This window comes from Uncinocarpus reesii, genomic scaffold, assembly GCF_000003515.1.
Source record: "Uncinocarpus reesii 1704 scaffold_1 genomic scaffold, whole genome shotgun sequence".
Lineage (NCBI taxonomy): Eukaryota > Fungi > Ascomycota > Eurotiomycetes > Onygenales > Onygenaceae > Uncinocarpus > Uncinocarpus reesii.
This window is the reverse complement of record NW_003052500.1, coordinates 1,387,987-1,400,666: the sequence shown is the minus strand read 5'-3', so window position 1 is coordinate 1,400,666 and position 12,680 is coordinate 1,387,987. Positions and strand designations below refer to the sequence as shown.

The following is a 12,680-nucleotide window of genomic DNA, read 5'->3' as shown; positions in this document are numbered from 1 at the left end:
CTGCTGGAAGCATGAACTAGACGATGCAGAATACCAGTTTAGAGCGAAGAATGCGTTAGGTCAATTTTTATACAGCATATTTGTATTATCGTTTCCCAAAAGAAGTCATAAGAAGCTTTCCCACAGAAGTTGCGAATCAGATACGAGACTCTCCTTATCCGAACGTTGCCACTTCTAGTGGCATTTCTCCGGTTGAAATGTTTTGAGGAGGATACTATTGACAAATGCATCCCACCATTACCATCACGGCTTCATGCAATCCCTTTAAAATAACTCAAGCCTGGCATTCCCAAAACCAAGCCAGAACCTTTCACCCACTTCCTTCTCTTTCCAGAAATCCCGGGTCAGTATCGATCCGCCTCTCAAACTTCGTCCACCAGTCCCTGAAGCTTTTCAATGGCACAACCTCTTCCCGCCCGTCCGAGGTTGCGAAGCTCGAGAGGAAATTGAACGCATTCCCAATTATCCGCTGCGCAAGCAATCTTGTCGATATATTTGGCCTCTGCTGCACATCTACCGTTTTGGCAAGCTCCATAGACTGCGACTGAGACTTCAACGTAGCTAGTTTAGCAGCTACGCTCTGCGCAGGCTCGATAGATATCCCCAATGTGACCGTCATGTTGACATTCGGGGACGGCGGGGCTCCCTCGTCCAGCATTTCATCTTCCTCTTCGGCCTCCGTGCGCCGGCGAACCGGGTCGTTCACTCGGAATATGGCAGAGGGCTTCTCGTCGGCAATCGCACCGAGGAACCGGAAATCTTGTGGGTTGGGAGTAGGAGTTGCTCCGGTGGAGAATTGAATGTAGACCGCGGCCGCTGCGCCGGGTGGAAGTGTAACGCCTGGGAGGAGGAAGACGACAATGTGTGAGAATTTGGGCCATGCGGGGAAAGTAAATACGAAATTTGTCGCGGGAGAATTGGGATCTCCCTGGATAGGGGTGGAGTTCGTCAGGCACGGCCGGCCAGGCAGGACAACTGAAAACATGCTGGGACCAAGTAGACAATTGGCACGAAAGGGCTCCCGAGGGTCTCTCTTTGCTTATAATCTCCCAACTGTAACAATCTAGTCTAGGAAGAGAGGGTTAGCGGGAGCTATCGAATTAGTAATTTGTCAATTGAGCATCCATTATCCTGCGCACTGCGAATAGCTGAGAGCAGTAGTATAGAGTCGCGGTCCAGGGAGGTTGGATCAAAGATTTGCAAGCTCCAGTCAACTGCATAGAAACAAATCGAGCTCTGCAGAATCATGATTTTGTTTGGCAAACAGGAGCCGCAAAGGGACCGTCTTAGTCATCGCGCGGCAGACATAACTAACTAAATAGCGGGGTGGACCAGTATCACTGTTGTCGAAGAGCCAGCGGACCAGGCTGGCAACTTTTGATGGAGACTAAACGGGAGGCTTAGACATGAATAAATCATATTTAGACCTGGTGAATGAATGTGATAGGTAACTAAAGATGACAGCTTAACTCCCTTTGAGCCCCGGATCAGTGTAACCGCTAACATATATTCCCACAGGTTTCCCTATTACTACGATGACCCTGTGTACTACAAACAGTATGTAGCCAACTATCATAGGTTCAAAATATCCGGCTGCAATGCACGGCTGGGATATATTCCCAACGATGTCGTCAAGAAATTTCCGTGGCCCAAGGGACTTTGGGAAATCGACGAGGATAAACGGACTGTAACACTCCTCGCCGCCCACGATGCTACTGCCGAGCAGCGGACCGACCTCCTCGCTCGCACGTTGGCGGATGCCGTTAAAGAAGATACCTTCCAAGTTCTCCGAGGTTGGCGTAACGAGCTATACCCAATCTACGGGCCAGACAAGAAACTGCTAGCCAGCGTCGAACGCTCAGGCAGCAACCTGTTCGGCATCATGACCTATGGCGTGCATTTGACAGTGTACGTGAAAGGCGAGGATGGGATTAGAATGTGGGTTGCGCGAAGATCGAGGACAAAACAAACGTATCCGGGGATGTTGGATAATACTGTTGGTGGTGGGATCAGCACCGGGGAACAGCCGTTCGAAAGTCTAGTCCGTGAAGCCATAGAGGAGGCTTCGTTGCCCGAGGATCTCGTGAGAGCTAATGCGAAGTCTGTTGGTTGCGTTACATATACCTACATTCGCGACGCGCGGGCAGGCGGTGAAACTGGGCTTTTGCAACCAGAGTGCGAGTACGTCTATGACCTGGAAGTTGATCCGAGCGTCGTTCCCAAGCCTTGTGATACCGAAGTAGAAGGTTTCCAGTTGTATACCGTCGACGAAGTGAAAACTGCATTGGCCAATGGAGAATTCAAGCCCAACTGCTCGGTCGTGCTGATCGACTTCTTCATCAGACACAATATCATCACACAGGAAAATGAGAAGGATTATTTAGAGATACAGGCAAGGATCCATCGCCGTCATGAAGTCCCAACGCTTTAGAACCGATATATTTTCGATGCTGCCCCTTTTTGATTTAGACGAGCACGGTGATACCTCCGTGACCTTAAAACCTAACCAGATAGAACGCCAGCGCTAAATGCAAACTCTCGAAACCCTCTTTCAAGCTTTTGTTTTGTTCTTCGTATCGTCCAAGTTCCCTTGAGTCTGCCCAGGTGAAAACCACGCTTGCGGAAGTAAGCGGATGGCCGGATTATTTCTTGATCAAAAGGTAGACGTAGTCGATTCTCAAGGGGTTGAGCTTCTTGTAAGGTCCGTCAAGGTACAACAGCAGTCCGCCAAAAGAAACGAAAACGGCCCTAATCCAGGTAAGAAAACGTACTAAGCCTTTCCTTGCTATTACACCACGGGTCTCCAGCTAGAGCGCAGCTTCAGCAAGCCGACAGGACTCACATGTTTCCAGCCGTGCTACTCTCCTCAAATCGATACACCTTCCCATAGCAAACGTAATCATAATCATTCGCTAACGTGGTCTCGCCCATTCCTACATCTCTCCACATCGCACGGCCTCCAGCACCTTCCTCTTTACCGTCCAACGCCAATGTAGATGCGAGAGCGAGCGACAAAGACTCGCCAGGTGAGCAGGCATAAAGCTCGGTGTTCACGTCGAGGGTGAAGGTGGTCAGCTGGTCCGAAGACATACAGCTAATGCGAGATACGCGATCATATTTCTGGGCGTTGACCGACGTGATTGAAAAGGTATCTTCGAAGAGGATCGGGTCAGACATGGCGCGGAGCGGAAGAGAAATTTGAGGGTCTGGGCTGGAAACGTGGAGGAGCGGTTAAAGGCCTGTCGCCGGATAAGAACGAGGACAGCGGAGGATGAATAAGGGTATCACTAGGTCTATCGAAATTAACGCTGAAGCTGCTGCCCACAGGATGGTTCGTTGAATCGCTGCGCGCAGTTGAAGGCTCAAGTAAGGATTTTGAGGGTGGAAAGCACTCGCTGTTTTAAAGGGACCGATCAATGACTCAGCAAGCCGCAACAGCGGCATGCCGGCAAAATAGCAAGCTGCAGCTCCATTGCTTCCCGTCTCTCTCCTCCTTATAGCCCAATTCGTCCCACAGTCGGCCATGTCATTCCGCAAGCGAAACGTAGGTTTGTCTACGGGCGGACCACGCACTGCCACTCCCCATGCGTCCATAAACCAAGCATCCCAACCGCCCGTTCTTGGCCTCCGTCCATCGCCCGTGGATGGCCGCCAAACCACGTCGACCGGTACCCCCACCTTGGACAATTTGCTCGCAGGACATGCCGGCCTCGCATTGGGCTCGTCCCTGCTAATTGAAGAGAGCGGTACTACGGATTTTGCTGGAGCTTTACTGAGATACTATGCGGCTGAAGGAATCGTTCAAGAGCACCAGCTCCATGTCGTGGGGTTTGATCCGCAGTGGGCAGCGACCCTACCCGGCCTGATTGGGGCGGCCGAAGCAGCGGATGAAAAGCCCAAAGGAAAAAATGAAAAGATGAAAATAGCATGGAGGTACGAGAGATTAGGGAATTTCGGTGCCGGGATAACTCCATCAAGATGTACGTTTGTAGACCAGCCGATACGTGCTCGGAAAGATTAAATCGTCTAATTTGCGTTGCTCATAGCTCCGGCTCCAGCTGCAGATAAACTAGATCCTTCAGCGTCGACTCAAGCGGCTCCCGTGGTATTTTGCCATGCCTTCGATCTAACCAAACGCCTAGTGCATCCCGGGTTACCGTCCATCAATTTTATACAGCTTTCGCCGCCAACTCAGCCAGGCTCTCCACTATCATCCGTTATTCAAAAGTTGACACAAGCAATATCGAATTCTCCTTCACATAAGATCCATAGAGTGATTATACCCTCTCTCCTTTCACCAGCGCTGTATCCACCTGGAACCAGCAGACCCGAATGTGTCTTGCAATTTCTCCATTCTCTCCGAGCCCTTTTATCCATTCACTCCAGTCGCATGACGGCGATGATAACTCTGCCGCTTTCCCTCTATCCGCGATCCTTTGGACTTGTGCGTTGGATTGAACTTTTGAATGACGGTGTTATCGAGCTCGCTCCCTTTCCTCACTTGGAGCATTCAAACCCAGCAGCGACTTCGGGCGCAGCCACAGCACAGGAGGAGCCTCCACAGGGGATGTTGAAGATATACCGGCTTCCAGTTTTCCACGAAAGGGGTGGTGGAGGAGACAAGAACACGGATGAAGATTGGGCGTTCACTTTCAGCAGAAGAAAATTCACCATCAAACCGTTTTCCCTGCCGCCGGTCGACGGGGATAATGACGCACAACAACGTGACGCATCTGCGAAAAGTAAAGCAGATCTCGAGTTTTGATTTTAAGATTCGGGCCGTTCAAAAGCGCATCTATCGCACATGGTCATCATCGTAACTCTCACCCCCGCGAGTCAAGTCGTCCAATTCAATCTGCTCTGAAAGGGAAGAACCGCTGTTTGTCATTGTTCGTAGGTAATTACGATCATAGACTCCAGATCGCGCCCCGCCAGAGAGGTCAGTGATACGGATTCCGAAAAATATCCGCAACAAGACAGCGATGAGCACAAAGGCTATGTTCAGTTAGCGCCAAAGCGAACTTCACATCAGCCGAAAGAGGGTTGAGTCTGTACCACCGAAGAGAAGAATCGGCCCCAGTAAGATAAGACTAAGGAGCCCAAGCAAATTCATATTGTCTGAGGAAGTATCCACGGCAGCAGTCCTTCGCCTTCGATATTGAATCGCTTTCCGGTTGAGTTGCGGTTGAGAATACAAGCTCTTGGCAGCCAATGCACCACGTGACAGCTCCTCTACGAAGAAAATTTCCGCAACGCACGATATCTTTTTGCAATCCATCCCGACTGTCGACAACCTCGCGGAGTCTCCAACTCCTCATGCTATTGGTAAGTATCCTCGCGTTAAGTATCTCTTGAATTCACATGATTATCCTCAATACATAATCTGTCAATCCCCTGAAGTCCCTATGGGACACCGATGACTGAGAAACGTATCTTTTTATATGACTGTTTTCCTTCACTGCCCTACGATACAAGAGAATCTCTGAAAAACGGAAGCTGACTTGCCTTCCTTAGTTTAAACAGCGCAGACCAAATAAGTCTCCGTCATGGACGACCCTCCGAAACTCCCAATCCCTATTTCTTTCATAGCAGGCCAATATTTTCTTTTTTCGGCTCAAGCGATCGCTTATCTGCGTCGAGAACATCATATCTGTGGCGTTCTCACAGGAACCTTACCTCAAATACCACAACAGAACATTTTCTTGGGTTTGCCCTTGGAGTTAATGCCAGAAGAGGCTCGGCTACTTGTCGAGAAAAATGTCGCATACCTCGTGGACGACGCAAAAGCACACGTTGAAGGAATGACGGCTTTGGCTGATGAAGATCGACGGCGTTATATGCACAACCTGGAACAAGAGGGCCACCGTGCAGCATTAGTACAATCTACCAAGAAGGAGCTGCTGAAAGAGACTGCCCTCAAGAAGTCCAAAAAGGCAAATCAAATTTCATCAGTTGATGTCCAACAGGATGAACCAGGGCGCACAGAAGAGTCCCTCTTTGGCCATGTAGACGCCTCTACTAACGAAATAACCGCTCCCAGTCCATCTATCCCAGGCATACCACTCGGTGTTACCCCTGCAGACTCCCTTGCCCTTTTCCCCAAACCTCCACCCTTGGATGAAGGTCATTTGCCAAAGATACCTTCATCATATCCATTATACGCCTACTTACATTCCGAAGGTTATTTCCTGTCTCCTGGCCTTCGTTTTGGCTGTCAGTACATGGCGTACCCAGGCGACCCGCTTCGATTCCATTCCCACTTTTTAGTTGTGGCCTCAGAATGGGATGAGGAAATTGATTTGATGGACTTGGTTGTAGGCGGTCGTTTGGGCACTGGTGTGAAGAAGGGCTATCTGATCGGTGGACAAGTCCCTCCCGATGAGAACAGTCAATCGCCTAGCGCAAGAAGTGTGAAGACCTTTAGCTTAGAGTGGGCTGGGATGTAAGGGTATTCTAATAGTACGATGGTGATCAAAAAGCCTCCTTATACTACAGCAGCAGTCCAGGTAAAACAAACGTGAGCGAATTACAACCAGCAATCTGATCCAAGCCTTGAGACATGCTTGCAGGTCAAGTTCACAAAAGCAGACAAATAACATTTCTAATCAAGCTTCATGCAACTCAGTTCCTGTGGCGCAAATGCCGAAAGATTGACTGTATAGATAGAAATTCAGTAGTAGCCTTCTATATCCACTGACAATACAGAGTAACCAAATGTTGACTATTTTATAAACCCGAAAGCAAGCAAGGCGGTCAATTCACGGTTCTGTAATGAAGAGTTTGGCCCTCTGAATCTGATATGCGCTGTATAGCGATTTGCAACCATGTTCAAGGTCGTACCACAGAGTGGTGGCCAGGATTCGAGCGAGATTATACAGGGCCCGGCATTCAGACTCCAAGCTCGTACCTCAGAGCATCTCAGCTCGCATGGGGATAGGCCCGTCCCTTCTTCAAGGGCATAACGGAGCTTCTAGCAACCTGGGTCTATGGATGCGCGGGAGCAAATCCTATGAAGGGGCTGATATCGACCAACTGGCCAAGTGCCGAAACTGCCCGGTATGGACTCCAGCTTTTTGGTCTTGGGGCTGGTAAATCCTCATAGATAATCAAGATTTTTCCATTTGAACTTCCTATTTGCTCGGTCCGCAGGGCGGTTTTCGAACTGGCTTCCGTGGAGTTCAAAGGTCAGGTTTTTCGGCGAGTCTGGCTTTGGGGGCTGGTCGTTGTCTGTGGACGGGAGCGCTGGGATCGGGATTTCGAATCTGAAGACGGTATGCTCCTTGGGTATGGCTACGAGGCCGGCTGTCAGCATCGTGCACACAACACGCACATAAGAGTCAGAGGATCGGGATGCGCAACGTACTCTTCATCTCATTCTTCTCTGTCACAAGCACAAATGCAAACTTCGAATCCCGGACCACGATGCCCTTGACACCCACACGACTGACACAGCGGCTCCTGACAACCTGAAGCTCTGCGCCGTGAAAATCCGCACTCGCGAGCTTCGCTCCATGGGCCATGGCTGTGATCATCGGTCCCTTATCCGCAACTTTCTTCAATTCCAACACTTCCCACATATATTCCACCCACAGGCTATTTAGCTTCTTGAAGATCTCGTATTTAACCTCTTCTTTCGGTAGATCATGGACCCCCAGCGCCCTTTTCTCCCGCGCCGTGAGCGGTTTCGGCTTCTGCTTGCGCAGGAAATACTCTTTCTTCCGCAGGCGCTGCAGCCGTCTCCGGTCGCGATTGTTGGCAGGAGTGGGCGACGTGGGCCGGAGGTAAAGTGGCTTTAGCTTGACCTGTCTCCGCGAAGAGTCGCTCTGCGGTGTCGGGAGAATGAGCGCGGGAAAGCAGTTGGTGCGCGACGTGGGACTGCGGCTGTTTCGATGGCGGTCGCGGGGTCGCCATGTCTTGTTCGGCAGAGACTGCTCTTAATATGTCCTCGTTGCTTCTCGAGATTGGAGTCGCTGAGAACAACCTGCCCTCACGGTGAATGTTCGATGATGACTTTGCGAGCTGCACGCCGGCGCAACACTAAAACGCCCCCAAGCCCGCATCCTCTCCCAAACGCCCTCGGCTTCTCCAGAATTCCCCGCGTCCCATCATTCATTCTCCACTGCTAGTTGCAGATATAAAAAGCAAAGAACTCTTCCTGTCAAATATGCTAACCAAGCAGGCTTGTTTATTTCTCAAAGCGCCTCCCGCAGAGCCATCCGGACAATTATGGCCGTCCTCGAAGAGAACTTCCCCGGCATCCCTCCATTCCCAGATGACGTTGTCACCGCTCCTCTCTACCGTCTGTCCCTCGAGAAGCTGTTGAACAAGGACCAGGATGAAGTCCGGCGGTTCTGCACCGCATGCGAAGACCTAGGGTTCTTCTACCTTGACTTCCGCGGCACCAAACAAGGAGAAGTGATCCTTGACGAAGCCGACAAGCTGTTCGGTGTCGGCGAACGTCTCTTTGATCTAGATATCGAAGAGAAGAAGAAGTACGACTTTAGCCAGAAAAACTCGTACTTTGGCTACAAAGCAGCCGGTGCAGCTGTGGTCGACAAGAAGGGGAACCGTGACCGCAATGAATTCTACAATGTTCGTGTTGAGCCCATCATTGCGCTGATTTACAAGTTTGCAAGGCTATTTCTCGACCAGATGTAAGGAAGACTCTGTGCCGCAGTGCTAAAAAGAAGCCAACGCAGGTGTCAAAGGACGACATTCTCGACGTCGCTGAGCATTGGCCGGCGCCTGAATTGCTCCATCAATCCCGCCCGTTACTCAAATCGTTCATGGCCAACGCCCATGCTGTCGTGACCCTTATCCTCAACCTTTTAAATGGACACCTGGAACTCCCGGAGTCAACCTTGGTCAACAAACATCGCATAAACCGTCCGACAGGTGATCAAGTGCGCTTCATCAAAGCACCACCACAGCCAATGAATGATCGACGTACGGCGTTGGGACAGCACACTGACTTTGGCAGCGTGACGGTCCTTTTTAACCGGGTTGGCGGTTTGCAGATTCTGCCTCCGGGCAAGGATGCGGAGTGGTGCTATGTCCGGCCGCTTCCCGGGCACGCAATTATCAACCTGGGAGATGCAATGGTCAAGTTCACAAACGGGTTGCTGAGATCTAACATACATCGGGTTGTCTCTCCGCCCGGTGCCCAGGCAGATGTCACCAGGTATAGTTTAGTGTACTTTTCTCGCCCGGAGGAAGATGTGCTTTTGAAACGATTGGACGGGAGCTCCAAGATCCCACCTCTTCCGGAGGGAGTGGTTGAAGAGGATATCAAGAGCAAGGATTGGATTATTCGCCGAGGTTTAGGAAATCGGGTCGATTTGCACAAGAAAATTGACTATGAGAAAAGTGCGGGAACTGAATTGCTAAGTCGCCGGCTCTGATGCTTGATCTCTCCGTATCAGTTCCCTAAACATATGAGATACAAATCCCTTACTAAAACGCTCACAGCAGTACTTGTGCCTCCTGTTAGTAACAAACAATAAACACAAAGATATCTAATTCATCTCTCATGACCATCCCTCTCCTCACATATCATCAATCAAAGCAAAAGCCTCTGCATCAGTAAGCTCTACCTTCAGCTCAGCTGCAGTAAAATCCGCATCATTCTTTCCAAACGCAAGCGGATTCTTCCGAGAGCTCTTCATGTATCGTCTCATAGTTCGATAATACCAGCGATCCGGCTCCTTGGTCATCTCCCGAATATTCCTCCTGAGCTTGGCCCTGAGAATTGATTGATCAACAATGTCATACATAGAGCCGGGCGTGCAACGTCGCGGACTCGGCAGCGGACTGTTCCCTCGTTCAAAGATAGGCGGGAGGTCCAAGGTGTGTTGGGAGTTCAACTTGGGCTGCGAAGATGCCCTTAATTTGCTGTACAGTGCCTTGATGTTATCACGATCGAACCGTTCCTTGTTTCGTGATTTTTGTAATACTTGCTTGATGACCTCTTTGACGGCCGTTTTCTTCCCGTAGTCCATGATCTGACGGGCGATTACTTCGTCGGAAGTTTCTGCTATCTGTCGAAGCCGAGAGAACATGGCACAAAGGACCTTTTGGTCGTGAGGCCGTAAATCCGCCACAAGGGGATAGGCACCAGCACCGTCTTGCGCGAGGCCTGGGATTGACACATCGAGGGAACTCGCGGGTTGATCTCGTAGATTGCCCAGCTCTTCCATGTACCCAACAAGCCTGTCACGCTCAGTCATCAACGTTGCCGGACGGGAATGCTGCAGATGGCCCAACTTTCTCCGCTGTTTGAAGGAGAGGACTTTGGCAAGATCTGCAAAAGCACGCATCACAATTTTTCTGTGCCGCGGGATCCTCTGCTGGATCTTTTGAGGATGGTTCCAAAGTACAGGTATATATCCCACCGGCCGACGTTTTGGCGTTGGAAATCGCTTGCTGTAGAAACGATTATAAATGGAATCCAGATCGTCCGAAAGAGCCTTGATAGATTGAGCCCTTGCATCAGAGCCCGGTCGCAAGACGACCTGTCCGCCATTCTCAACCAGGACCTTAAGACCATGCTGCGCAGCGGCAATGCGAATCTGAACCCGTTCGTAATCAATTCGATAGGCGCCGGACAATTTTATGCCAAACGGCTTTTGCTCCCTGGTGCTGGATTTGGGAAACGGGATGACGAACGGTCCATGGTCCCGGCGGCTCCTCTCCGCAATGGTCCAATTGTTGGATTTTCCGAAATTGAATGCCATGTTCGCAAGGTGTTCTCGACACCGGTAACTAGTAAAAAGCCTTTCAACTCCTTCAAATGGAAGTGCTTCTAGCAGGATTAGCGACACTCACGGGATAGTATCAGCCCAGCGGACACTTACTGGTTCAAACTCGCTTCGCTCAGTATAGCTATCTCGGTTCAACTGCACAATCCGACCACCAGATGTCCTGCAGCCTGCTGCAGGTCCTCCCAATCTCGTAAGGATGATCAAATTCGTCGCACCAAGCCCAAGTCTGGTTCAACCAGCGAATATAGCAAAATAAGACACCCAGAATAAAAGCCAAATCGTTTAAAAAGTGATGGAGCGTAAAGCATTCAATATCACATAGGCATAACCGTCGAAACCGCTTTTTCAAGGACGACGAGAGGAGAGATATATCTCTCCATCTCTGCGCCGCCCAACCGGAATTTCATTCCAGCTGAAATCTGCACACAATGGACTGAATGCCATATTGGACGCCATCAATTGAAGCAGCAAATACCGCAAACCGGGTAATTGCTATTGTATATGTGCTGGAGTTGCTATTGTGGGTATTGTTGTGTTGCAAGCTTTTTGCACTCAGCACCCAGTGTCAGGGGCATCGAGTATCGGGATTTCCCAGTAATGTATCGAAAGAAGGGCTGCCTAGGTGGCAAATCCATATGCTCAGATGGTCATGGGATTTATTAAATAATGTTGGAAAGCCTTTCGACCGCTATATCAAAATTTAATCTTTTATTGGCTTCAACTTGGTGTGGATTGGTTTAGTGCAGTTTAACTTGAATCCCAGAATAAATTTAGGCAATGGAGATGAGAATGCCCTCACAAGGTTTTGATCTCAAGTCGAAATAGAGCACTGTTCTTGCTCTCTAGCCTTTACACAAGCAGTGAAAGCGGTGTATCTCGGTCGCTAATCAACCAAACAAAAAAGCAAGCTCTAAATATCAAATTATGTCCCTAGCACGTTGTACCGAAAAAGCCAAATGTCAAGGCAAATGTGCTCCCTTCCTCACAATCAGAATGTTTAGATCAGTCCAAACCAGGCTGCGCCAACAGTCAATCCGGCCATAACTGCGCCCAAAGCACCGCTTGTTTGGATCGTTGCACCAGCATTTCCAGTTTGCGTAGCAGGAGGGGTTCCGCTGGCTGTGGTTGGGGAGTCAGTCTCAGTGGCGGTTGGGACAGCGGTTTCGGTTGGAAGAACAGTTGCGGATCCTGCGTGTAAGGAAAAAAAGAAGAGGTCAGATATAACCACCGGAGAGTTACAAGGGGAGAGATTTAGTACCAGTTGCAGAGTTAGTGGCAGAACCAGTTGGGGCACCGGTAGAGCTGCTCTCACTGTTACCAGGGAAGCCGGGAATCTCGAGGTCACCGCGGACAATCAAGCTTCCGCCGTTGATTGCTGTGGGACGGTTGCTCTCTGGGGCTTCTTCGGCAGCGCTCTTGTAGGCGTCGAAAGTGTTGTCGCCCTCGCTACTATCATTTGCGTTAGTATCTCAATCCAAGGAGAGATATAGACATCCCCATAGAGTAGGAAAGTGCCGATCAATGATACTAGGCCAGCGAAACTCACGGTGGGTTAATCACGCCAACCATTCCATTCTGGCAATGTCTGCCAAAGCTGCAGTAGATCCACTTGGGCTCCGTATCTCTAATGGGAATGGTGAATGTGGCGTTGCCGTTTAGTCCAGAAGGAATGGTGATTGTGCCGGACCAGAATGCGTTGGGAGCTGGCTGGCAGGGTCGGTCGAATTCTCCAAGAGTGACATCATGGTTACCTCGGGTGAAGACGAAGGCAACTTCGTCTCCGGTCTGGGCTCGAATGGTTCCTGGAGTGAAGTTCAAGCCACCTTGGGCAACCATCACGGTAATGGTTCTCGCCGAGGCAAGAGTGCCAGCAAGGGCGAGGGAGCACAAATAGTAGATCGAGCTAGGCATGTTGGCGTT

The 12,680-nt window shown here is 50.2% G+C and overlaps 9 protein-coding genes across 9 annotated transcripts; 4 read left to right on the top strand and 5 right to left on the bottom strand.

The window, feature by feature from the left end:
* Positions 1 to 310: 310 nt before the first annotated feature.
* UREG_00666 (uncharacterized protein) lies at positions 311 to 985 on the bottom strand (the record flags this gene model as incomplete). Its single annotated transcript, XM_002541106.1, has 1 exon — positions 311 to 985. The coding sequence occupies one exon, from the start codon at positions 983 to 985 to the stop codon at positions 311 to 313; it is 675 nt and encodes a 224-aa protein (XP_002541152.1).
* Positions 986 to 1,406: 421 nt separating this feature from the next.
* Positions 1,407 to 2,431, top strand: UREG_00665 (uncharacterized protein; the record flags this gene model as incomplete). Its single annotated transcript, XM_002541105.1, has 2 exons — positions 1,407 to 1,447; positions 1,519 to 2,431. 2 exons carry the CDS (start codon positions 1,407 to 1,409, stop codon positions 2,429 to 2,431), a joined length of 954 nt encoding a protein of 317 aa, XP_002541151.1.
* Positions 2,432 to 2,642: 211 nt separating this feature from the next.
* On the bottom strand, positions 2,643 to 3,177 carry UREG_00664 (uncharacterized protein; the record flags this gene model as incomplete). The annotated part of the gene is made up of 2 exons (XM_002541104.1): positions 2,643 to 2,748; positions 2,843 to 3,177. The coding sequence occupies 2 exons, from the start codon at positions 3,175 to 3,177 to the stop codon at positions 2,643 to 2,645; spliced, it is 441 nt and encodes a 146-aa protein (XP_002541150.1).
* Positions 3,178 to 3,523: 346 nt separating this feature from the next.
* On the top strand, positions 3,524 to 4,765 carry UREG_00663 (uncharacterized protein; the record flags this gene model as incomplete). The annotated part of the gene is made up of 2 exons (XM_002541103.1): positions 3,524 to 3,980; positions 4,143 to 4,765. The coding sequence occupies 2 exons, from the start codon at positions 3,524 to 3,526 to the stop codon at positions 4,763 to 4,765; spliced, it is 1,080 nt and encodes a 359-aa protein (XP_002541149.1).
* Positions 4,766 to 5,546: 781 nt separating this feature from the next.
* UREG_00662 (uncharacterized protein) lies at positions 5,547 to 6,446 on the top strand (the record flags this gene model as incomplete). Its single annotated transcript, XM_002541102.1, has 1 exon — positions 5,547 to 6,446. One exon carries the CDS (start codon positions 5,547 to 5,549, stop codon positions 6,444 to 6,446), a length of 900 nt encoding a protein of 299 aa, XP_002541148.1.
* Positions 6,447 to 7,096: 650 nt separating this feature from the next.
* Positions 7,097 to 8,113, bottom strand: UREG_00661 (uncharacterized protein; the record flags this gene model as incomplete). Its single annotated transcript, XM_002541101.1, has 3 exons — positions 7,097 to 7,302; positions 7,364 to 7,875; positions 7,992 to 8,113. 3 exons carry the CDS (start codon positions 8,111 to 8,113, stop codon positions 7,097 to 7,099), a joined length of 840 nt encoding a protein of 279 aa, XP_002541147.1.
* A 113-nt stretch (positions 8,114 to 8,226) lies between these two features.
* On the top strand, positions 8,227 to 9,401 carry UREG_00660 (uncharacterized protein; the record flags this gene model as incomplete). The annotated part of the gene is made up of 2 exons (XM_002541100.1): positions 8,227 to 8,654; positions 8,678 to 9,401. 2 exons carry the CDS (start codon positions 8,227 to 8,229, stop codon positions 9,399 to 9,401), a joined length of 1,152 nt encoding a protein of 383 aa, XP_002541146.1.
* A 144-nt stretch (positions 9,402 to 9,545) lies between these two features.
* Positions 9,546 to 10,733, bottom strand: UREG_00659 (uncharacterized protein; the record flags this gene model as incomplete). The annotated part of the gene is made up of 1 exon (XM_002541099.1): positions 9,546 to 10,733. One exon carries the CDS (start codon positions 10,731 to 10,733, stop codon positions 9,546 to 9,548), a length of 1,188 nt encoding a protein of 395 aa, XP_002541145.1.
* A 1,024-nt stretch (positions 10,734 to 11,757) lies between these two features.
* UREG_00658 (uncharacterized protein) lies at positions 11,758 to 12,671 on the bottom strand (the record flags this gene model as incomplete). The annotated part of the gene is made up of 3 exons (XM_002541098.1): positions 11,758 to 11,879; positions 12,019 to 12,209; positions 12,307 to 12,671. 3 exons carry the CDS (start codon positions 12,669 to 12,671, stop codon positions 11,758 to 11,760), a joined length of 678 nt encoding a protein of 225 aa, XP_002541144.1.
* Positions 12,672 to 12,680: the final 9 nt, after the last annotated feature.